Raw genomic sequence first — 23,965 nt, forward strand, 5'->3', positions numbered from 1 at the left:
TAAAACAAAAAAGAGGCTAGCCAACTCACCTCCAAGATGCTCCCCCGATTGGGCCTTCGTTGGCCGTCGGATCTGCCTTTGGACGAGTTTGAACCGTTGGATCTTCACAGCAGTAAAACTCATTTTTACCTCGCAGTTATTTTTGCTGGCCAATGTCGGGTGGGCTCGCGCCATGCACTCATTGGTTGGGTTGCTTGTTTTTGTATGCAAAACGCTTTGTCCAATCCGCTCCGCGTGCTCGCACCGTACCCAATCCCATCCTCTCCCCTGGTCGTCCCGATCCACCCCAGCCGCCGCACAACCCTAGCCCCTTTCCCCTCGATCCCCATAGCCCCTCCCTCCTCCTTGCTCTCCGCCATGGCCTCTGCACTAGGAGCCTCTCCATGGCCTCCTACCCATCCCCCCACCACCATAGGTGCACACAGACGGTGGATCCGTGCCGGAGAAGAGCAGCTCCAGTTATGGTGGGGTGCATCTGTGCCGAAGATGAAGGAGGTCCGCCGCCCGTCTTTGCCTCCTCGCTGCCTCCTTGTTGCTGCTCCTCCTCTATCTCTCTCCGCACCTAGCAGTGCAGCAGCCGGGACAAGGGGAAGGAGCAGCCCGACCCGGCTCCATCTCTCTCCTTCATGCAGGAGAACTGGATGAGCAGGTGGCGAGGGAAGCTGCCACGGCTAGCGGCGGCGCTGCACAGGAACGTCCACCTCCAGGTCTCCATCCTGTCTCACGATCCCTTTCCGTTTCAGTGTTATTCTTTTTTCTCTTGGACCGATCTGCTCACAGGTTTGAGGCTTCGTGTTGTAGGGACCAGATCTTGGCTATGATCTATGATGCTGATTTGGCTATCAACTGCTAAATCTACGAATCATTCAAAATGTTTTGCCTAACTGCACAAGCCTTGCATATGACCACTGGGCCATGTCTTTTGTGAGCCCCCATAATTCTTTTGTTCTATTGATGTTTTGCCTAACTGCACAAGCCTTGCATATGACCACTGGGCCATGTCTTTTGTGAGCCCCCATAATTCTTTTGTTATATTGATGTCGTGGAGTTCAGTAGATTAGTAAAAGGGTCTTTTGATTTTGTTGAGTTCAGTAGATTAGTAAAGGGTCTTTTGATTTTGTTGGCCATATAGGATTTTACTACTGCTATGGAAAAAAGAAGGCTAAAGCTGGGAAAGACAACAATGTCAGGAGCCAACCGAGGTAAAGAAACCTAAGTTGACAAGCAGGGCGTACTCCCCTCTGCAGTTATTTTTCTCTGCTATTCATTGAGCATATCAGGAGATTGATAGACAGTGTGAGAACTGGTACATAAAATAATTTAAGAACATTAATCTGAATCACATAGTGGTTCCTAACATTTAGCATTTCTAAAATTTGCCATTTTTAGATAGACAGTGTGAGAACTGGTACATAAAATAATTTAAGAACATTAATCTGAATCACATAGTGGTTCCTAACATTTAGCATTTCTAAAATTTGCCATTTTTACCTAGATCCAAAATGCCGAGAAGCAGGGTTTATTTTCTCTCATCACCATAACAAAGGTATGCAGTCCATTATTATTTTTTTACAATGGCATTATGCACATAACCTATCTGGTGCAATGGACAATCGGATATTTGTGGTTGGTATATATCATTTTAATGCATAGAAGAAGAGTTGGTAGGTTTTGACATGAGCATGATGAATTATTGCAGCCTTGTTGTTTCTAGAACGGTAGTGTGTAGAAAGTTTGTTTTGCTCTTGAAAGGTGTGTGTGAGAGTTTGAGGGAAAAAACTATTGCTTTACTTATGTTTCAACTCCAGTGAGGCATGTTTGAACGGTAGTGAAAATATGGTGCTTATTTTTATTTTGCTGATTTGAGGATATTGGTAGTAGAATGTCCTTTTGGGCTGGTCTTGCGGTTCATTCAGTTTCAAGGGAAAAGATATATGTGTGGTTTCTTTGCTTTACAGAAGATGCATTATATGATGTCTTCATCTTGGTAACCATTACCAATTTTACATTCTGTGGTGAATTCTAAATCATGCTAGGCAATGTCGTCTTTTAATAAGTTGTCATATTGTACGCATGAGTTCTCTAAAATTCCTGGGTGGTTTATTCTATTATAAAGCTAGAAAAGAAACAACAATGGGGAGTTGTTTAAGGACGGACAAAAGCCATGAGTTGTTTTGCTGAGAAAAGAAACAAGTAATATCACATTCTGAAGGTTCATTTCCATCTATACGGGTGAGGAGTCCTTAAAATGTGAAGTATTGTAGGTTTCTAACCATGTACATAGGTCGTACACAGCTAAGCACTCGAGCTATGATTATTCTTATGTATGGATTAATAGTGATAATCATTGTTTGGTTCAGGCATTGAACAGCTAAACCTAACTCAAAAGTATATGTTTGTTTCAAAATAAATGATGTACCTAAAGAACTTTATTGATGATCAGGCTTGCATTTTGAATGCATTGGAAGCAAATTCAGAATGCCTGAGGATCGATTTCTTCTGTTGGTCATGTTGTAAAAATAGGAAGCAGCTTCTCACGAGCCAACCTTTTTTTTGCAGGGGAGACTCCAGGGAGAGAGAGGAAAGCTGCGCAAGTGCCCCTGGAAGCGAGGCAGCTCGGCGCCGTCGCGGAAGAGGAGCTACGCTTCCATGGAGTAGAGCGACGAGGGGCTCCGGCGTCGCTGTAGAGGAGGGAGGAGATCCGCCGCCACTGCACCTGACAATTCGACAGGAACCTCTCTGGATGATTCTGTCGTGAGTCTCCTGCTGTTCATATTCAGACTGCAACATTTTCTGAATTTTACTTTGGCTGAAGTTGTTCTTACTGGTACACCAAATCAGCCGTATAAATGCACTATATGTTCTGCTTGACTGCTTTTTTTTATCTTAATAAAATTGCATATCTGCAGCATCTTGACTCGCCTTTCTGAAATTGTAGCTTATCTCTGCTCATGGTGCAATGGAAGTATACTACAAGATAGCTTCTCTGCATTGTTGTTTGATTAGTAACAAGTATACAACATCCCATGTCTGAAACGTTGTTTGATTTAGTAACAAGTAACAAATCAGAGAGGGCATGAAACCTGCACATTTTCTGCTTCGCTGCAATTTTTGTTTATGATGGGCATGCCATGATGACTACTCCCTCCGTTCCCAAATATTTGTCTTTCAAAAGATTTCAACAAATGACTACATACGAAGCAAAATGAGTGAATCTACACTTTAAAATTTGTCTATATACATCCATATGTTGTAGTCCATTTAAATCTCGAGAAAGACAAATATTTGGGAACGGAGGGAGTAGTAGTTTCAGTTTATTAAGTAATGTGCACATAAACCCAATCCTGTATATGTACTGGTGGCAGTATGCATTTCAATTTACAGAGATTCCAATGCTTCCTTTTTTGTATCCGTGTTTGTCCTCTTGCATTGTTTAATAAGCAGATCGGTCCACCACTAATTATACATGTTGTTTTGAATTTTGGCAGAATTCTGGTGTTATGCATTTTTGAAAGTGTTGTGCAATGGCAGAAATTGGCAAGAGGACACCTCAACTTGGTATGAGGTTCATAGATTCGGATGAGGCTTGGGTGTTTCGGGTAGAATATGGTGAGGAAAAGATGCAAGTTTGATGGAAAAGCGACTTCACACATATTTGTGTGTTCCAATGAGGGCATTAGAAGGAAAGCGCAAACTGATTGTGAGCCAAAGCGCAAACCCTGTATATGTACTGATTTTATTTTAGCCTATCTCTGCTCATGTGTGCATCTGGTTCACTCTTTGGATTAAACTATAGCCAAGTGTACAACTATACTTGCCTAATATATCCAGTGTTCAGTGTCAAAATTGTCCAGTTTGAAAAGGTTCCATTACTTTACTGGCATTGTTTCTTCTGTATTCACTAATCCTGCAAGTGTAGGCTGAGAACTATACAATTTGGACAGGTTCCAGTGTTGTGTTGCTACCGTACATAATATGCAATTTGGACAGTTTCTTGTGTTTTTATTAAGCCAAATGTGGGCTGTGAAATATGTAATTTGGAATATCTTGATGCTTTGTTGCTGTTGTCATTATGTACTAGCATTAGCATTTGTGAAAATGGGCAATCTGAAGAGGTTTTGAGTGCCATGTCGGCCCTGTTTCTATGCTTGTGTAGTTGTGTGAGGGAGTCCCGGACTAGGGGGTGTCCGGATAGCCGAACTATCATCATCGGCCGGACTCCAAGACTATGAAGATACAAGATTGAAGACTTCGTCCCATGTCCGGATGTGACTTTCCTTGGCGTGGAAGGCAAGCTTGGCGATACGGATATGTAGATTTCCTACCATTGTAACCGACTCTGTGTAATCCTAGCCCTCTCCGGTGTCTATATAAACTGGATGGTTTTAGTCCATAGGACGAAGAACAATCATACCATAGGCTAGCTTCTAGGGTTTAGCCTCCTTGATCTCGTGGTAGATCTACTCTTGTAACCCACATCATCAATATTAATCAAGCAGGACGTAGGGTTTTACCTCCATCAAGAAGGCCCGAACCTTGGTAAAAACATCGTGTCCCTCGTCTCTTGTTACCATCCGCCTAGACGCACAGTTCGGGACCCCTACCCGAGATCCGCCGGTTTTGACACCGACATTGGTGCTTTCATTGAGAGTTCCTCTGTGTCGTCACCGATAGGCTCGATGGCTTCTTCGATCACATCGACGACGCCGTCCAGGGTGAGACCTTTCTCCCCGGACAGATCTTCGTATTCGGCGGCTTTGCACTGCGGGCCAATTCGCTTGGCTATCTAGAGCAGGTCGAAAGTTACGCCCCGGGCCGTCAGGTCAGATTTGGAGGTTTGGACTTCACGGCTGACATCCGCGGGGACTTGATCTTCGACGGATTCGAGCCACAGCCGAGCGTGCCGCACTGTCACGTCGGGCATGATTTAGCTCTGCCGCCGGACAGTACCCTGGAGGCCGCACTCGAAACCACTCCGATCTTCAATTCGGAGCCAGCTCCGCAGATCGAGGATGGATGCCTAGACACCGCCTCGGGGGCTGCAACCTCTACGGCGATAGAGCCGAACACTGACTTCGTCCCTCATAAAGCTCGTGACTCCAAGGTGCCGGACTCCTCGCCGGACTCCGAACCTCCCGCGCCCGCCCCGATCGAATCCGACTGGGCGCCGATCATGGAGTTCACCGCAGCGGACGTCTCTCAACACTCACCTTTCGGCGACATCTTGAGTTCGCTAAAATACCTCTCGTTATCAGGAGAGACCTGGCCAGATTGTGGTCAGGACGGCTGGGATGCGGACGACGAAGAAATTCAAAGCCCACCCACCACCCACTTGGTAGCCGCTGTCAATGATTTAACTGACAGGCTAGACTACGACTCCGAGGACATCGACGGTATGGACGACGATGCCGGGGACGACGAAGAACCAGCGCCTAACGGGCGCAGGAAAGCCACCCCATCCCACAACGTATGCATGGTGGACACACCAAAAGGAAGCGACAATGAGTAAAAACGGGACGTGGCGAAGGACAACTCCCCCAACAGACAAACAAAGCGGCGACGCAAGCGCCGCCCGAAGACCGGCATCGACAAAAACGGTACCCATATGGACCCGGCCCTAGAGCAGGGCGAAGCAGTGGACGACGCACACGTCAACAAGCAGCCAGCCGGACATGAACCGGACAAGCAACCCATCCCCAGCGAAGATGATCTCACATCACCAGAGCATAGGAATCTCCATAACAGGCTCGTCGCCATTGCAAGAAGTTTGAAGAAGCAAAAGCGGAAGCTCAAAACAGCGGAGGACGCACTCAGAATGAGATGGAGCAAAGTACTCAACACCGCAGATAAATATGGCACTAGTCACCAGACAAAGAGCTACCCGAAGCGCAAGCTGTTGCCCGAATTTGACGAGGAGGCCTTAGAGCCCCCGCAGTCAAAAAAGAAAGAAGCCGCCTGGCCGGATAGACGACCAGATGACAGGCCAAGAGCAACAAGGGGCGCCACACTCAAGCCGACACACGATCAACATAAAGATCCTCGGAAAAAGGATAACCCGGCCAGGTCTATTTATGAGCCAAAAAAGAAGACCCCAGGAAGTAACACAACGAGCCGAGCATTTGAAGACAACGGCACACCCAAATACAGGGGCGCCGCACACCCACTATGTTTTACTGACGAGGTACTGGATCATGGATTTCCAGCGGGATTCAAACCCGTAAACATAGAGGCATACGACGGAACAACAGACCCCGGAGTCTGGATTGAGGAATATATCCTACACATACATATGGCAAGAGGAGACGATCTCCATGCCATAAAATACCTACCCCTCAAGCTCAAAGGGTCGACTCGACATTGGCTTAAAAGCCTCCCAGAAAATACGATTGGAAGTTGGGAAGAGCTTGAGGATGCGTTTCGAGCAAATTTTCAGGGGACTTATGTCCGGCCTCCGGATGTAGACGATTTAAGTCACATAACTCAACAGCTCGGAGAATCAGCACGCAAATTCTGGAACAGGTTCCTCACTAAAAAGAACCAAATAGTCGACTGTCCGGACGCTAAAGCCTTAGCAGCCTTTAAACACAACGTCCGAGACGAATGGCTCGCCAGACACCTCGGCCAGGAAAAACCAAGAACAATGGCCGCACTAACAAGCCTCATGATACGCTTTTGCGCAGGGGAAGACAGCTGGCTGGCTAGATGCAGCACCAGCGACCCGAGTACATCCGAAATCAGGGATGGAAATGGGAAATCACGACGCAGAAAAGATCAGCGCCGGAATAAGGAAAATGGCCCAAATAGTACGGCGGTCAATGCCGGATTCAAAAGCTCTCGGCCGAACAACAAAACACTGCCCCTCAAGGACAACAGTGACGAGCTATCCAACCTAAACAAGATTCTGGACAGACTGTGCCAAATACATGGTACCTCAGGGAAGCCTACAAACCATACCCACAGAGATTGTTGGGTCTTCAAGCAGTCCGGCCCACTTAACACCGAACACAAGGGGCTCGACACACCAAGTGAAAGTGACGAAACCCAAAAGCAGCGCTCCGGAAACCAAAAGACTTTCCCACTAGAAGTCAAAACAGTGAACTCACTTCACGTGATAACACGCAGCGCGGCACCTGCTATACCAGGACACCGTCCGCAGACTGGGGATAGAACCCACCAAAATTCGCTATAGCAACACTTCCTTCAAAGGAGTGACGCCAGGCCTTTTAAGCCAATTTTACATGCTCTGTACCACTAGAGGTCGTGTTCGGTTCATCCGACAACCTCCGTCGTGAAAAGCTCACTCTCCATCGCCCCATTTAACAGTAGCCCTTAAGCGCTACTGGGGCGCGAAGCTTTCGCCTGCTTTAATGCAATACAACATTACGCGTCTCTTACGCTTAGAAATGCCCGGTCCACGTGGCATAATCTCACAACTCCGAGTGTCCCTCGACCACAGAGAATGTGCGACTGCTTCGACAGCCACACATTAATCAGACCTTGCAGGTCAAAGTCCCTGAAAAACAGGTCATTTAGACCTCGGACATGGTTAGACAAGTCCGGCGTAAGCTAACAAGGGGCTTCCCAGCCGCATACCCCTTTTTTAGGGGGCCGCGCGCATAAATGATGAAAGCCAATAAAGCTCAGCTTTCTTCATCTTCCAAATTATACTTTATTTTAATACAATTTTTGCACGACATTTCTTAGAAACTAAGTCCTTCTCTTTTACACGTGAAGCACGTGCTACACCCGTCCAGGATACAACACAACGGAGACACAGGCGCAGACGTGCAGTAGGAACCCGTTGCAAGGATTCTTTTCAGATTAAGACCCTGCGTAAACCTTTCTTACTGTCTCTTGTTGATACACATCCCCCGGTTTCCTACCAGAGCAGAGGAGGAGGCTGGCGTTTTGGCATCGGCCGCGTCAGAAGTTCCCGCCTGTACCTGGACACTAGGGGCTTAGGGATTTATTCTGCCCGATATCATAAAGACCGAACACCTCAGGGAGTGTTCGGTGTCTCGAGTTAGGCCTTATATGCATCAGCTCCGAATCATGTCTTTGGTCAAATGTTGGGTTTGCCCGGCTCCTGTGTTTTGCTGCCTTATGTTCCATATCATCGGCTAACGCGGCACCAGGAGAACTACTGCGATTGTGCCCCGGTTGGGCCGGGAGAGCACCTCAGTAGAGAAAGCCGAAAACTGGCTGTCATGATATAGCGAGAGACTGGTCAACCACTGGATCGACCATTGGAATGTTTAGAATTCCTCCGCTTTGACAAAGGACCGCTTCCCGGTCAGGCACATACGCGCCCCAAGTTCGGAGAAGCGCAGTGCCATCAGGGGCTATATAGTAGCCCCACATTCGAGCTCCTATGGCTAGGTGAAAGTGATAAAGCACTATAGTCCGGTTGCCTAGTTTGCTATGCTATCACCTCCTTAAAAGGACCAAGGCGTTGGATTAAGTGTGAAAAAGTGTTTTTCTTTTTGCAAACACCCCCACACCATGTGCATGGGGGCTGAAGCCAAAGACTGCCATCTTTCAGATTATACATACATATACGGCCGCACAGGAGATAGTTCAATACTTGAACACACAAGTATAAAAAGTCATTGCATTATAAACATGATCTTAGAAATTATACATGTCATTCAAACATAACATCTTTCGAGCACTGCGACTCTATTATACGAGCGCCCTGCAGGACTTCCTCAAAGTAATGCTCGGTGGGGAATCGGCTTTTGTCCGAACCCCGGGATGCAACAACGGTGGCATCCATCTCCGCCCAGTATGTTTTACCACGGGCGAGAGCCATCCGCGCACCTTCTATGCATGCCGACCGCTTCATCGCCTTAATATGCGGTACTGCCCCAAGGAATTGCTGCAACAAGCCAAAATAACTCTTCGGCTTGGGCCTTTTCGACCACAGATGAGTTACCACATCCGTCATGGCCAGTCCGGACAATCTATTCAGCTCAGCCCACTCAACCAGCCGATCACTCAATGGAAGTGGACGCTCCGGACTATGGAATTGAGACCAGAAAAGCTCTTCCATTTCATGATCCTCCTGGCTTCGAAAGTGCACGACTGCGTCAGCCGCACTCGCCGCCAAGTCCAGATAAGGATCCTCCGCACCGTACAATCGGCCCAGCTGAGCATACTTCGGATTCGTGAACTTCCTACGCAGCATAAAGGGTTTTCCAGCCACAATGTCTCCGACCTGACGCAGTTCCTCCTTCATAGCCCGCATCGCACTACGGGCATCCTTGGCTTCGGCATCGGCCTTCTTCAGGTCCTCTTGCTCCGCTCGGCATTCTCCTTCTAGAACCTCCAGGCGGTCGGTAGCAACTTTTATTTTCATGGCCATTCCGGCCATCTCCTCCCTGCTTCGGCAGTGAGCAGCCTTCTCGGCTTCTAGCTCTTCCGCTGCCTTCAAGGCAGCCGCCTCGCTTTTTCTGGCTTGCTCCTTGGCCCGAGCAAGTTCTGCTCGAAGGTCTTCCACAGCAGCAGCACCATTTGCATCAAGCATACAACTTGTAAGGAATGGGCATCAGCTCCCTTACTAAGCGACCGCGGCGCAATCACATACCTTGTGACTCATCAAGTCGTTTATTGACCAGCGAGATGTCCGCATCTGCAGCGTCGAGTTGCTTCTTCAGCTCGGCGAATCCATCCGTCCGGATGGCCACCGAACGTTCCGCCACCTGCATAGGAAAGGCGACAGTTAATAACTGAGATTATGATCCTAGGCACGCTGCCGTTTTCGACAGCATACCAAGTCTCAGGGGCTACTATACAGGGCGCACTTCATGTGTAAAACTGTCAACATGTATGTCATTTTTTGCGTACCTCAAATCCCGTCAGTAAACTTCCGACGGCCTCATACAACCCGCTTTCGGCGGACGAGATCCTCTCAATCACATTACCCATTAATGTGCGGTGATCTTCTGAGATGGACGCCCTCTTAAGCAAATCCTGCAGCTCCACCGGCCGTACTCCAATGGGTGCCGAACTCTCCGGCCCCGCCGGTCTCGGGGAGACCCTCCGCGACGACACCTCAGGGTCGTCCGCCCCGTGCGATGGGGCGGCAGATGGAGGCGTTTCGCTCTCCATCATCTCCGGACGAAGGTCTCCCGAAGATGAGTTGTGCTGAGATGGGCTGAGATCCGAACTACAAGGTAAAAACTTCGGTTACCTTTAGACATTAAGCAGGGGTGTCTAATAATTATAAAATCCCCCTTTTTACTTACGGATCGTTAGAGGGATGATTCCTTCGAGGAGACAGTACGGCCGGGGCGCTTTCTGGCGCAGGACCTTCCGGTACAGATTTCTTTCCCCGCTTTGAGGCCTTGGCCTCCGGGTCTTCGGAAGCGTTCCGCTTCTCCCCTTGGAAGGAGGGACTCTCGATTCCTCCCTTACTAAACGCCTCCTTGGCAGAGGTTACAGTTTCCCCGTGCCCCCCTTCGCCCTCATTTGAAGGTGCAACCTCCAACATTTTGATTAACACGGGATCCTGCGTGGTCTCAGGGAGGGGGGCCGGACACCGTATCAGTTTTGCTTGCGCTATCCACTCCTGTCCAGGGATAGCTGGTTAAAAGGCAAGCTCACGATAAATAAATGGATGGTGTGTCCGGACACAGGGCTACTTACTTGAGTATCCGGGCGATTGCAGCTTAGGCCAGCGTCCTCAGTCAATTCCGGATGCGTCTCTTGCAATCCGAAGAACAGTTTATACATCTCCATGGGAGTCAAACCCATGAAGTGTTGAAGAGCTCGCGGCCCCTCCGGATTAAATTCCCACAGGCGGAGGGGGCGACGTTTGCAGGGCAGTAGGCGCCGGATCAACATGACCTGCACCACTGCGACCAGATTGATCTCCCTTTATTGGAGGACTCGAATCCGGTCCTGCAACAGGGGGACGTCTTTGGGCGGCCCCCAGTCACGCCCCTTGTTGACCCATGACGTCAGCTGCTGTGGAGGGCCCGAGCGAAAGACGGGCGACGGCTTCTGCCTGCTGCCCCGGGGAGCGGTGATATAAAACCACTCCTGTTGCCACAAGCCGAGCTCCTCTTGGAAAGAGCCCTTGGGCCATGGAGCTTCAGCCCTCTTGCTTATAACCGCCCCGCCGCACTCTGCCTGACGCCCCTTAATCATCTTCGGCTCCATGTTGAAGGTTTTGAGCCATAAGCTGAAGTGAGGCGTAGTGCGGAGGAAGGCTTCACAAACGACAATGAATGATGAGATATGGAGGATGGACTTCGGAGCCAGGTCATGGAATTCCAGCCCATAGTAAAACATGAGCCCCCTCATGAAGGGATCCGTCGGGAAGCCTAAACCCCGACGGAAGTGAGACATGAACACGACGATCTCGCCAGGCTCGGGAGTTGGGGTAACTTGCCCTCGGGCAGGCAGCCTATGCGAAATCTCGTAGGTTAAATACCTGGCATCTCTCAGCTTTAGCACGTCCTCCTCCGTGACGGAGGAGGGCATCCACCGGCCTCGTAGATCAGGACCGGACATTGTCGAGAATCGAAGGTACCTGAATTCGGAGCCCTGGGTGTTGGAACTCAGGGAGAGGGGCGGATTCGATAGAGGATTGAATAAAAAGAATGGGCCTTGGTCTCATTATAAAGAGGAAGAATACCAAGAGCCGTCCCCGTGACCGTTTGGAACCCGCCTTCGATGGAGGGGGCGTGGCAATGGGCGCGGTTGGGTTACCCATGTCCGTATTGATGGGAATCCCGGAATAGGGGGAACACGATCTCTGCTTCGACAGGACGTGCCAAGGAAACCGCTTCGCTAAACGCGCTGAAGTGGTACAATAAAAACGTTTCAAATAAAGGCTTGGTTGTGGTGTGACGTCACGCCACGGAATACGTCAGCAGATTGAACTTGTGTGAATATTATTCTCTCTACGGTGGTATGTGGAAATTATTTTGCAGAGCCGGACACTATCCTGGTGTTCACAATCTTCTATAAATTATTCGGAGGAGGAACCCGCCTTGCAATGCCGAAGACAATATGCGTGCCGGACTCGTCGTCATTGAAGCCTGGTTCAGGGGCTACTGAGGGAGTCCCGAACTAGGGGGTGTCCGGATAGCCGAACTACCATCATCGGCCGGACTCCAAGACTATGAAGATACAAGATTGAAGACTTCGTCCCGTGTCTGGATGGGACTTTCCTTGGCGTGGAAGGCAAGCTTGGCGATACGGATATGTAGATCTCCTACCATTGTAACCGATTCTGTGTAACCCTAGCCCTCTCCGATGTCTATATAAACTGGATGGCTTTAGTCCATAGGACGAAGAACAATCATACCATAGGCTAGCTTCTAGGGTTTAGCCTCCTTGATCTCGTGGTAGATCTACTCTTGGCATGGGGGCTGAAGCCGACAACTTGCCATCTCTCAGATTTAATAAACGGCCGCACAGAAGGTAATATTTTAAATTAACAAGCGTTGCTTAGCGCATACGAACAAAGTTTTCAGCGCACAGGATAACACATTGCGAATTTACTCAATAATTAAATCCCTGGGGCACTCATCCACAATCTTGCGGGCACCCTTCAGGACAGTCTTATAGTACATTTCGGGCGTAGGATATTCCTTGCCCACTGGTGGCGCGTCAGTGATTAGCTTCTCCGCATCCAGCTTGCCCCAATGCACCTTTGCGCGGGAAAGGGCCCGACGAGCACCTTCAATACAGGAGGAGCGCTTGATAACCTCCACCCAGGGGCACGCATCCACCAACCGTCGCACGAGGCCGAAGTAGCTCCCAGGCATGGCCTCTCCAGGCCACAGCCGGACTATGAGGCCCTTCATGGCCTGCTCGGCCGCCTTGTGGAGCTCGACCAGCTACTTCAGCTGGTCGCTAGGGGGCACCGGATGGCCAGCCTCAGCATACTGAGACCAGAAGACCTTCTCCGTTGAGCTCCCCTCCTCGGCTCGATAGAATGCGGCGGCATCAGATACACTGCAAGGCAGATCTGCAAATGCCCCTGGAGAGCTCCGAATACGGGTAAGTAACACGTAATTTACATTCACATGCTTGCTTTGCATGAAAAATGCCTTACCCGCCGCTATCTTCCTCACCAACTCAATCTCCTGAAGGGACTTATGGGCATCGGCCTTGGCAGTCTTGGCACTTTCGAGAGCCGAGGCAAGCTCGGACTCTCGAGTCTTTGAGTCACGCTCCAAACTCTCATGCTTTCCATGAGAGCCTGGAGCTCTTGCTGAACCACCGCCACCCGCGCCTCCTGCTTTTCTCGCTCTGCTCGTTCCGCGGCCGCATTGTGTTCGGCCGCAGACACGGCCTCCTTCAGGGTCGCCACCTCGTTCGTGGCCCCTGCAGTACCCATGTTATCCTTGTTATTTTTTTTGTTGCAACCTAAATCCTTTTCTGTAAGGTACAAGTTCAAAGTGGTGTTACTCACCTTCTTTGTCCTGGAGCTGCTTCTTGGCGCGGCCGAGCTCTTGCTCGAACCGCTCGAGCTCCTGCTTCAAAGCACCGACCTCCACAGTCAGTGCGGCAGAGGTCAGCAGCGCAGCCTGCAACCCATATTGACATAATTTTTTAGCAACCCTGCGTATATCTTCTTTTTTTTCAGATCCTCGGTCCGGCTTTTCTTTCCGAACACCTAACCGAGAATCAGGGGCTACTGTCTATGCGGTATTACATTGCATATTTTTAACTTCTTACCTCAAAGCCTGATAGAAGGCTACTGCAGGCTTCGGTCAGCCCGCTCTTGGCGAGCTGTACCTTCTGAATCACCGCACTCATAATAGTGCGGTGTTCTTCCTCGATGGAAGCGCTCTGGAGCGCCTCCAACAAATTATCCGGCGCCTCCGGTTGGACGGAATCCGTCGGCGTCACGGTCTTGCCCTTCGTGCGAAGGGGCCGCCGGCCGGACTCCGGAACCACTGCGGGTTCTGATATGGAGTCCGGCGCAAAGTCCGGGAGGCCGCCTTGTGGCGCCTCTGGAGCCTCCCCCTGATGGGTCCCTTCTTGGGATCCCACCTCGGCGTCCTCGGTGTCGCGAGGGGTGGAGGTGGTCGGGATGGAGTCTACCTCCGACGGAGCCAATGACCCGCTCGATGAAGCGGGGAGATCATCATTGGCCGGACTACAGGCAGCATGCGGCATCAGAATGACACTATGTGACGCAGAAAAAGAAATTATAACTCATTCAGGAATCCGGATACTTACGATCTCGCCGGAGGCCTAGCCATTGAAGGCCATTCTTCCTCGCCAACATTGATGTTGGCAGAGCTGTCCGGGGGAATAGTCCTTCCCCTCTTGGACCCTTCGGCCTCCCCTGTTGGGGAAGCCTTCCTCTTCCTCTCCCCCCCCTCTGGGAGAGAGTCCTCTTTCTCCTCCTCGTTTTCGGGGGAGGAGTCCACCCTGGAGTCGTCGGACACCTGAAAACGGGAACCCTTTCGAGCACCCGTGGCCTCCTTCTTGGCCTTCTTCTCCGGCACCATGTGCGGTGCCGGAACCAGCAGCCTCGCTAGACGGGCGTCTACTGGGTTTTCTGGCATAGGAGCCGGGCAGATAATCTGCTCCGCCTGCCTCATCCAGTCCTGTCAAAGGAAAAGGGGAAATTAAAACCCGCATAGAGTCAAACTGTGAAAAGCAAGTGTCCCGTAAAGGGGTAGAATCACTTACCTCGTCGGCCTGGCGCTGCGAGCAAAATCCGCGATCTTCAGTCGCGGATGCGGGGGCTTCGGCGCCCTTAAACAGCACCCTCCAAGCGCCTTCGTACGTCGTGTCGAAGAGCCCGCTCAGCGCCTGGTGCTGTTCCGGATTGAACTCCCACAGATGGAATGCCCGCTCTTGGCATGGGAGAATCCGGCAGACGAGCATGACCTGGACCACGTCAACCAGCCTGAGCTTCTTCACCAGCTTCTGGATACAGGCTTGGAGTCCCGTCAGCTCCTCCGAACTACCCCATTGCAAGCCCTTCTCTTTCCAAGAGGTGAGCTGCGTGGGGATACCAGATCTGAACTCGGGGGCCGCCGCCCACTTAGGGTCGCGCCGCTCGGTGATATAGAACCACCCCGATTGCCACCCCTTGACGGATTCCACGAAGGCCCCTTCGAACCAAAGGACATTGGGCATCTTGCCCAACATGGCGCCTCCGCACTCCGCTTGAGTGCCCTTCACTACCTTCGGCTTGACATTGAAGGTCTTGAGCCACAAGCCGAAGTGGGGCTAGATGCAGAGGAAGGCCTCGCACACGACGATAAACGCCGAGATGTTGAGGATGAAGTTCGGCGCCAGATCATGGAAATCCAGGCCGTAGTAGAACATGAGCCCCCGGACAAAGGGGTGAAGTGGAAAACCCAGTCCGCGGAGGAAGTGGGGAAGAAAAACGACCCTCTCATGGGGCCTGGGGGTGGGGATGAGCTGCCCCTCGTCGGGCAGCCGATGCGCGATGTCGCCGGACAGGTAGCCGGCGCTGCGCAGTCTTTCGATGTGCTCCTCCGTAACGGAGGAGGTCATCCACTTGCCTCCCGCTCCGGACGTAACTAGGGAAGGTTGAGACGAGATGTGCGGGCTTGGGCGCTGGAGCTCGAGTGCGCGGAGATGGATAAGCAAAGGAGGAAGAATGCGTAGGTGAAAAGGTGAATCCTTATCCCTTATATGGGCGGGCGAAGTCTACGCGTCCCCCACCGGCCTGGTGAAACTCGCTTATCCCCCAAGCGTCACCATCAATGGCGCGGTTGGGTTACCCACGTTCGTATTGATGAGAATCCCGGATTAAGGGGGAACACGATCTCTGCTTCGACAAGACGTGCCAAGGAAACCGCTTCGCTAAATGCGCTGAGGTGGTAGAGTAAAAAACGATTCAAGTAATGGCTTGGTAGTGGCGTGACGTCATGCCGCAAAAAAGTCAGCAGATTGAACTTGTGTATATATTATTCTCTCTACGGTGAAATGTGGAATTTATTTTGCAGAGCCGGACACTATCCTGGTGTTCACAATCTTCTATCATTCGGAGGAGGAACCCGCCTTGCAATGCCAAGCAATATACGCGCCGGACTTATCGTCATTGAAGCCTGGTTCAGGGGCTACTAAGGGAGTCCTGGATTAGGGGGTGTCCGGATAGCCGGACTACCATCATCAGCCGAACTATCATCGGCTGGACTATCATCATCGACCGGACTCCAAGACTATGAAGATACAAGATTGAAGACTTCGCCCCGTGTCCGGATGGGACTTTCCTTGGCGTGGAAGGCAAGCTTGGCGATACGGATATGTAGATCTCCTATCATTGTAACCGACTCTATGTAACCCTAGCCCTCTCCGGTGTCTATATAAACCGGATGGCTCTAGTCCGTAGGACACAATAACAACAACCATTACAATCATACCATAGGCTAGCTTCTAGGGTTTAGCCTCCTTGATCTCGTGGTAGATCCACTCTTGTAAACATCCACAATATCAATATCAATCAAGAAGGACGTAGGGTTTTACCTCCATCAAGAGGGCCCGAACCTGGGTAAAACATCGTGTCCCTTGTCTCCTGTTACCATCCGCCTAGACGCACAGTTCGGGACCCCCTACCCGAGATCCGCCGGTTTTGACACCGACACCCTAGTTCATCTCTTGTATCCAATCTTTGTCTCAAAACCTTAGATTGATACCTGTGGGTTGCTAGTAGTGTTGATTACTCCTTGTAGTTGATGCTAGTTGGTTCATTTGGTGGAAGATCATATGTTTAGATCCTTAATGATATTCAATACCCCTCTGATTATGAATATGAATATGTTTTGTGAGTAGTTACGTTTGTTCCTGAGGACATGTGAGAAGTCTTGTTATAAGTAATCATGTGAATTCGGTATTCGTTCGATATTTTGATGAGATGTATGTTGTCTTTCCTCTAGTGGTGTTATGTGAATGTCAACTACATGACACTTCACCATGATTTGGGCCTAGGGGAAGGCATTGGGAAGTAATAAGTAGATGATGGGTTGGTAGAGTGACAGAAGCTTAAACCCTAGTTTATGCTTATTTCGTAACACTACAAAAAAAGACACATCCGTGACATTTTGGGCCGAACGAAAAAAATTGATGTCATACTTATGACACTTCTATGACGATAATTGTGATGAAACCTGGTATCATCATAGATGTGGTGGGCTCCTACTTCTATGACAAAAAATCATGACAGAAAATGGGCTTTTCGTCCTGGGCGGGCCGGAGACGCATTTGCATGACATTCTTTGGGTCGTCCATGACGGAAAAAACCGTGGTAGAAGCGTGGGCGAGGAAAATATCGGGGAGTTCCCGGTTACAGTGGGTGGTCAGGGGCCAAGCGATGCGCGTTTCTCTCGTACCGTACACGCGTGGGTGCGAGGTGCTGGGCTCTAACTGAACCCGAGCGAGGCGTCGCCTAACTGAACTTGAGCGATTGCACTGCATGCTACATGTTACTGAACCCGAGCGATCGAGCGATTCCTTCGCTACTGCTGCCTCTAGATGAACAGTGAGCGTTGCTGGGGGGTTTGGATGAACAGTGAGCGGTGGGGGTGGATGAATAGGACCCTGTGGTGTTGCCTCTGGATGAACAGGACCCCGATCGATCAAGCCGGTTGGGGCTGGATGAACAGGACCCCGTGGAGGGCTGGATGAACAGGACGACCCCGTGGAGGGCTGATGAACAGTAGACAATGGAGGGGTGGATGAATAGTAGCCCGTGGAGGGGTGGTTGAACAGGAGCCCGTGGAGAGGGGTAGTTGAACAGTAGCCGGTGGAGTAGTGCGCGGTGGAGGCTGGATGAACAGGAGCCCGTGGATGAACAGGAGCAAGTGGAGGCTGGAGGAGGTCGACGGTGGATGAATAGTAGCCCATAGAGGCTGGAGGAGGTCGACGATGGAGATGACCAGTATCCCGTTGAGTCCCGTTTTGCGGTACGCCACACCCCTCACGATGAATAGGACCCCCATTTCGACCGTAGCGCTCCAACACAAGTCCATTTCCTCTGTTTTGCGGTATGCCACACCCCTTCCGATCAACAGGACCCCGTTTCGACCGTAGAAGGTCCAACACAAGTCTGTTTCCTCCGTATTGCCAGACCCCTCCCGATGAACAAGATCCTGTTTTGAACGTGGCCGGTCGAACACAAGGCCGTTTCCTCCATTGTGCGGTACACCAGGCCTCGTTTCCATCAGCTGTTCCGTCCAAGCCGGTTGGCTCCCACGCGTTCCGCTGCCTCGCCATGAACACGACAATGACGATGTTTCTCCATTCCGACCCAGCCATGTACACGAGCCCTGTCCGTATGTATGCGCGAGTAGGTGTTCCAGACCCCGCCCGCATGTACGTACGTGGCCGTATTTACTTTCTTGCACCCTGGCTGTTGTACATACGTGTACATGCTATGTGCGCGCCTCTACTACGACACGTGCGCGCCTCTACTACGACACGTGTGCGCCTCTACATCGACCAGTATGTACATACACGTTCGCGACCAGAATGACAACGCTATGTACGTTTCGACCAGGTGGGTCCCGACTGTCAGGCACTTCCTTACGTGTGAAGATGTAGCTAGTGGGTCCCAGCAATCAGGGGGCGAATCATTTTTTTGCCCAGACGCACTTCCTTGCGTGCGAAGATGTAGCTGGAGGGTCCCAGCAGTCAGGGGGGAAATCATTAATTTTTGCCCGGATGCACTTCCTTGCGTGCGAAGATGTAGCTGGTGGGTCCCAGCAGTTAGGGGGGAAACGTTTTTTCGCGAAATATGGTGGCCCATCCGGTGGGTCCCGCTGTCAGGTGGAGGAATAATTATTTTGCACGTAATAAGGAGGCACTTCCTTGCGGCTGCCGTGGACCCAGCTATCAGCCTCTCCACGTACAGTACTGTTCCGATGGAAGTCAGTCATTGATCACATTGACCACGTCATGCCGAGAGAACCACAGCGGTGGACGACAGCGAGGCCTAGGAAGGGGACGACGCGAAGCCGGGGAAGACGCGACAGTGGATGCCCACGCGGAGAGGAGTACCAAGGTTCACTGGTTCGGCTGCGGTGTGAGGCTGTCGTCGCTGCAGAATAACAGGGGGTGTGGGTGAGTGGAGGGATGGCCTGGCCAGCGATGGGAGTAGTAGGGGGCAGTGAGGCCTCTGCGGCAGCACAGCCGACCACGAGAGGCAGGAGCAGGCGGCAGGACCGGCGCTGCTTTGGGCGGCTGGAGCAGGAAGACCAGACGTTGAAGAAGCACGACGGTCGTTGGATGGACATCGTACGGTCACTACAGCTAGAATCGTTTATATTGACTACGTTGACAAAGCCCTTGGTACGCGTCAACTTAGTAGGCCCATAGGTCAGCTTCCGAAACGGTGCGCCCCAGATGTCAGGGGGAGGAATCATTTTTTGGGCGGGTGAAGCTAGAATATCCGAGATTGAAGAAGAAGCCCGGCATCCGTTGGATGGACATCCAACGGCCACTGCTGCTAGAACCGTGTGTTGACTATAAGTTGACAAAACCTTGCATACGCGTCAACCCTTTTTTTAGGGGACGCGTCAACTTAGTAAGGCTACAAGTGTGTGGCAGAGAACTTATAGCCCATTTGAGATTTGTAACAATGTGGAGCCCATTTTTGAATTCTAAAGGAATTTACTACAACCCATTTATAGTTTGTTAAAAGTATAGCCCATTTCAACCAACCCTTCAAAACAGAATTCAATAAAATTTCCCACATTTTGATGGGATCCAAAATATTTTTATCCCGAAATTTCCCATATTTTTATATTACATAAAAATCCAACAAAACATTGCGCTCGGAACAATTAATGAAATTAAAAATTTCAATATTCAAAAATAATATTTTATAAAGTAATTACGTGTTTGGTGCATTTTTTTATAGTTACTGCCCAGTTTTTATAATTACATCCCATTTATTATTTCTTAAAGCACATTTTCTAGTTAAGCCTAATGCATCCCTCTTAGGAAAGATCTGTAGCCCAGCGGGGCGGAGAATAACAACTTGACCTTGCCCGGGTATTCCTAAAAAAAGTATAGCTGGGCTAGCCATTTTCAGCTTGAAAAAAATTAATATTTGGGTTGGATATCGGGCCTGGGCTAGACGGGTGTCGGTGTCAAAACCGACGGATCTCGGGTAGGGGGTCCCGATCTGTACGTCTTAGGCTGATGGTAATAGGAAGCAAGGGACACAATGTTTACCCAGGTTTGGGCCCTCTCGATGGAGGTAAACCCTACTTCCTACTTGATTAATATTGAAGATATGTGGAATACAAGAGTAGATCTACCACGAGATCGTAGAGGCTAAACCCTAAGAGCTAGCCTATGATGGTATGATTGTAATTGTGATCGGCCTTCTAAGGGCCATGCTCTCCGGTTTATATAGACACCGGAAAGCTAGGGTTTACATGGAGTCAGTTTACAAGGAAGGAAACATAATATCCGGATCGCCAAGCTTGTCTTCCACGCAAAGGAGAGTCCCATCCGGACACGAGCCGAAGTCTTGAGTCTTGTATCTTGACGCTTCTATAGTACGGACGATGTATATAGTCCGGCTGTCCGGATACCCCCTTATCCAGGAATCCCTCAGTAGCCCCTAAACCAGGCTTCAATGATGATGAGTCCGGCATGCAGTCTTGTCTTCGGCATTGCAAGGCGGGTTCCTCCTTCCGAATACTCCAAGGTTACTGTCGAACACGTAGACCGTGTCCGGATCTGCAAAATGATCTTCACATACCACCGTAGAGAGAATGATACTCCAGCTGACAACTTTTAGACGACGTGACATGCCATTAGGGCCAGGTCATTACTCGAACCATTTTTTCACAACCAAACACAGCGCGTATTGCGAGGCAGTTTCCTTGACACGTCCTGTCAAAGCAGAGATCATGTCCCCTTACCGCGGGATTCTCATCAATACAGGTATGGGTAATCCCCCCGTGCCATCAATCGTGGCGCTTGGGAAGTAAGCGATTCTCAACAGGCTAGTGGGGAGGCGCACCGCTTTCGTCGCCTCTATAAAGGGATAAGAGTTCCTTATTTTTACCCCCACCTTCTTCCTCCCCTCACATACTCTTGCCCCCTCGAGCTCCAACACCCTAGTCCAGGTCTTCTCTGCACAGTTAGTCATGTCCGGAGCAGGAGGCAAGTGGGTGGCTTCCACCGTGACGGAGAAGAAGATCGTGAATCTCCGGGCGGCCGGATACTTGGCCGCAGACATAGCGCACCGGCTACCAGACGAGGGGCAGGTCATTCCGACTCCAGGACCCCACGAGAGGGTCGTGTTCCTTGCCCACTTCGTTCGTGGACTGGGGTTTCCACTCCACACCTTCGTCTGCGGGCTTATGTTCTACTACGGGCTAGACTTTCATGATCTAGCTCCGAACTTCATCCTCAACATCTCGACGTTCATCATCGTCTGTGAGGCTTCCTCCGCATCAAGCCGCATTTCGGCTTGTGGCTCCAAACCTTCTGCATGAAGCCGAGATTGTTAGCGGCCAGCAAGCAGAGTGTGGAGGAGCCATGGTGGGCAAAATGCCTAATGTCACCTGGCCTGACGGCTCCTTTGCGGAAACCGTGAAGGGGTGGCAATCGGGGTGGTTCTACATCACCGAGCCATGCGACGCCAACTGGGCACCGGCCCCCGAGTTCCGATCTGGAACCCCTATGCAGCTCACCTCCTAGGAACAAAAGGGCCTATTATGTGGTGAATCTGTAGAGCTGGCCGGACTCATCAACTGCGTCAAAGGCATGAAGGACAAGAACATCAAGCTTGTCAACGTGATCCAAGTCATGCTCATTCGCCTGATTCTGCCGTGCCAAAGGAGGGCATTCAATTTGTGGGAATTCGTCCCGGCCGAACACCGGACGCTCCAGAGGCTCTACGGCATGAAGCATAAGAACGCATGGAAGGCGTTGTTCAAGGCCACCAAGGTACCTCCTCTCATAACCGAGGACCGCGGGCTCCACGCCGCACGGCAACCTACCCAGGTGAGTTCTCAGGCCGCCACCGGGTCCGGTTCTTCCCAATGTACTCATGGGGGAATTCCTAAGTTTGTGTATATTTGTTTTAGGAGTATGTGGAGACATCGGAGCGGATCGACAGTCCGGCTCCGTTGCCAGAAAGCCCAGCCAATGATCTTCTGACGAAGATGCTGGTCCCGTTGCCCTACAAGGGGCCGGAGAAGAAGGCCGACAAGAAGGCCCCAGGGACCCGAAAGGGTCTCCGAAGTAAGGTTGCGGAAGCCTCGTCCGAAGATGACGAGGCGCACTCCTCCCCCGAAGGGGAAGAAGAAGAAGAAGAGGCCGCCCCGTCCAGAAAGGATGGGGGGCCTGAGACGGTGAAACAGGGGGCCAGGAGAGGCTCCCGGCGTAAGGCCGTCATACGCTTGTCGTCTGATGACGACGAGGCAGATTCCTCCCGCGAAGGCAGGGAGGAACAAGCAGAAACACCACCTCCCCATGTAGGGGGAGGGAAGAAGAGGAAGGCCGCCCCGGTGGGGGAGACTGGGACGTCAAAGAAGGGAAAAGCATCCCTTCCGGACTACTCCGCCACCACCACCGATAGCGAGGAAGGGTGGCTGCCCAGGAAGAAGCCCCTTGTGCGGTCGTAAGTATCCGCACTCAATCGTAATTTTCGCTTCATAATTTTATTTATAATGCCGAACTTGTATGCAGTCCGGGCAGGGCCCATCCAGGAGTGTCGTCTTCGGACGGGTCCTTGAGTGAGTCAGCAATGAACTCACTCCCGACGGCCACGTCTCCTCGTCCTGCGGACGGCACGGAGGTGTTGTCCCGGAGGCTCCCGACGATGGCAGAGGTGGCCCTGGAGGCGCCTCAAGGTGGCGTCCCAGGTGTCGGACTCGCGGGGTTCAAGGTCCCCGCGGATCGTGTCGATGAGAGCCACGGCAGGCCGAGCTCTCAGCCGAACACTGTTCCAGAGCCTTCAGTGGTTCCGGACTTAGGCGGGCAGCCCCTGGTTATGGAGGGAGGGCCGTCTATATCAAGTACTTCCGTTGCGCCCCAGGCACCGGATTGTCTGCTAGAAGCGCTTCGAGGCGCTTCCCTAGATGAAGAGCACCATACTCTCATGAGTGCGGTGATTCAGAAGGTTTCGTCCATCAAGAGCGGACTAACCGAAGCTTGCACCAGCCTCCTAACAGGCTTTGAGGTAAGCAGTAAAAATATGTAAAATCACCACCCGATAGGTAGTAGCCCCTGATACTCTGTTTGGTGTTCGGAAAGAAAAACCGAACGGAGGGTCAATTATAATCCGCAGGAATCCAACAATAAGTGTTGAATGTAAATAAACAGGCTGTGCTGCTGGCCGCTGCTGCTCGCACGGCCGAAATCGCCGGGCTGACGCAGGATTTAGAGCGGGCACAGGGAGAGCTCAGCCTCGCGAGGAGGCAGCTCGAAGAGAACAAAGGTAAATGATTTCCCTCTCTCATATAATAAATAGTAAATAAAATTTGATTATGCTAACAACGAGACGTCGTGATGTGGTAACAGAGGCCGCCACCAAAGTGGCGTCTCTCAAGAAGGCGCTGTCCGAGGCCGAACACAAAGCGGCCTTAGAACTCAAGGAGAGCAAAAAGCAAGGGGCCCAAGTGGGCGAGGTACAAGAAGAGCTCCAGGAGCTCGACAAGAAGCTTGAGTCTGCGGAGCGGGAGCTTAAAGCAAAGGAGGCCGAGCTTGTGAAGGCCCTTACAAATACAAAACACGCCAAGGCCGAAGCCGAGAGGGCTCAGCAAGAGATCCAGGAGGCCAAGAAAATAACGGCGGGTAAGAAATTTTTTATGCAAAGCAAACATGTGGAGGAGGCATTTCTTTTACTTACTCGAATCCGGAGCTCTCCAGGGGCATTCGCAGACCTGCCACGCAGCATATCAGATGCCGCGGAGTTCTAACGTGCCTAGGAGGGGAGCTCAACGGAGATGTTGTTCTGGTCCCAGTACGTTGGGGCCGAGCATGCAACGCCTCTGAG

At 51.1% G+C, this 23,965-nt stretch overlaps 1 protein-coding gene across 14 annotated transcripts; it reads left to right on the forward strand.

The window, feature by feature from the left end:
* Positions 1-209: 209 nt before the first annotated feature.
* LOC119363943 lies at positions 210-3,989 on the forward strand. 14 transcript variants are annotated; one of them, XR_005174533.1, is made up of 6 exons: positions 218-707; positions 809-924; positions 1,133-1,202; positions 1,496-1,546; positions 2,560-2,754; positions 3,489-3,989. XR_005174533.1 is itself a non-coding variant. In XM_037629318.1 (4 exons), the coding sequence occupies exons 1-4, from the start codon at positions 384-386 to the stop codon at positions 2,979-2,981; spliced, it is 420 nt and encodes a 139-aa protein (XP_037485215.1). In that variant the 5' UTR covers positions 210-383; the 3' UTR covers positions 2,982-3,482. The 14 variants fall into 14 exon arrangements, 3 of the variants coding, with proteins under 3 accessions (XP_037485215.1, XP_037485212.1, XP_037485214.1); XR_005174529.1 differs by having other exon boundaries at positions 219-707; positions 802-1,007; XR_005174531.1 differs by having other exon boundaries at positions 219-707; positions 802-924.
* Positions 3,990-23,965: the final 19,976 nt, after the last annotated feature.

The sequence above is a fragment of the Triticum dicoccoides genome, chromosome 2B (assembly GCF_002162155.2).
Source record: "Triticum dicoccoides isolate Atlit2015 ecotype Zavitan chromosome 2B, WEW_v2.0, whole genome shotgun sequence".
Classification (NCBI taxonomy): Eukaryota; Viridiplantae; Streptophyta; class Magnoliopsida; order Poales; family Poaceae; genus Triticum; species Triticum dicoccoides.

Coding starts and splice junctions, on each gene's coding strand:
- LOC119363943 (XM_037629317.1), top strand. CDS start 384: ATGGCCTCCTACCCATCCCCCCACCACCATAGGTGCACACAGACGGTG. Junction 496..1,132: donor CTGTGCCGAAGATGAAGGAG/GTCCGCCGCCCG, acceptor TTGGCCATATAG/GATTTTACTACTGCTATGGA. Junction 2,755..3,488: donor CCTCTCTGGATGATTCTGTC/GTGAGTCTCCTG, acceptor GAATTTTGGCAG/AATTCTGGTGTTATGCATTT.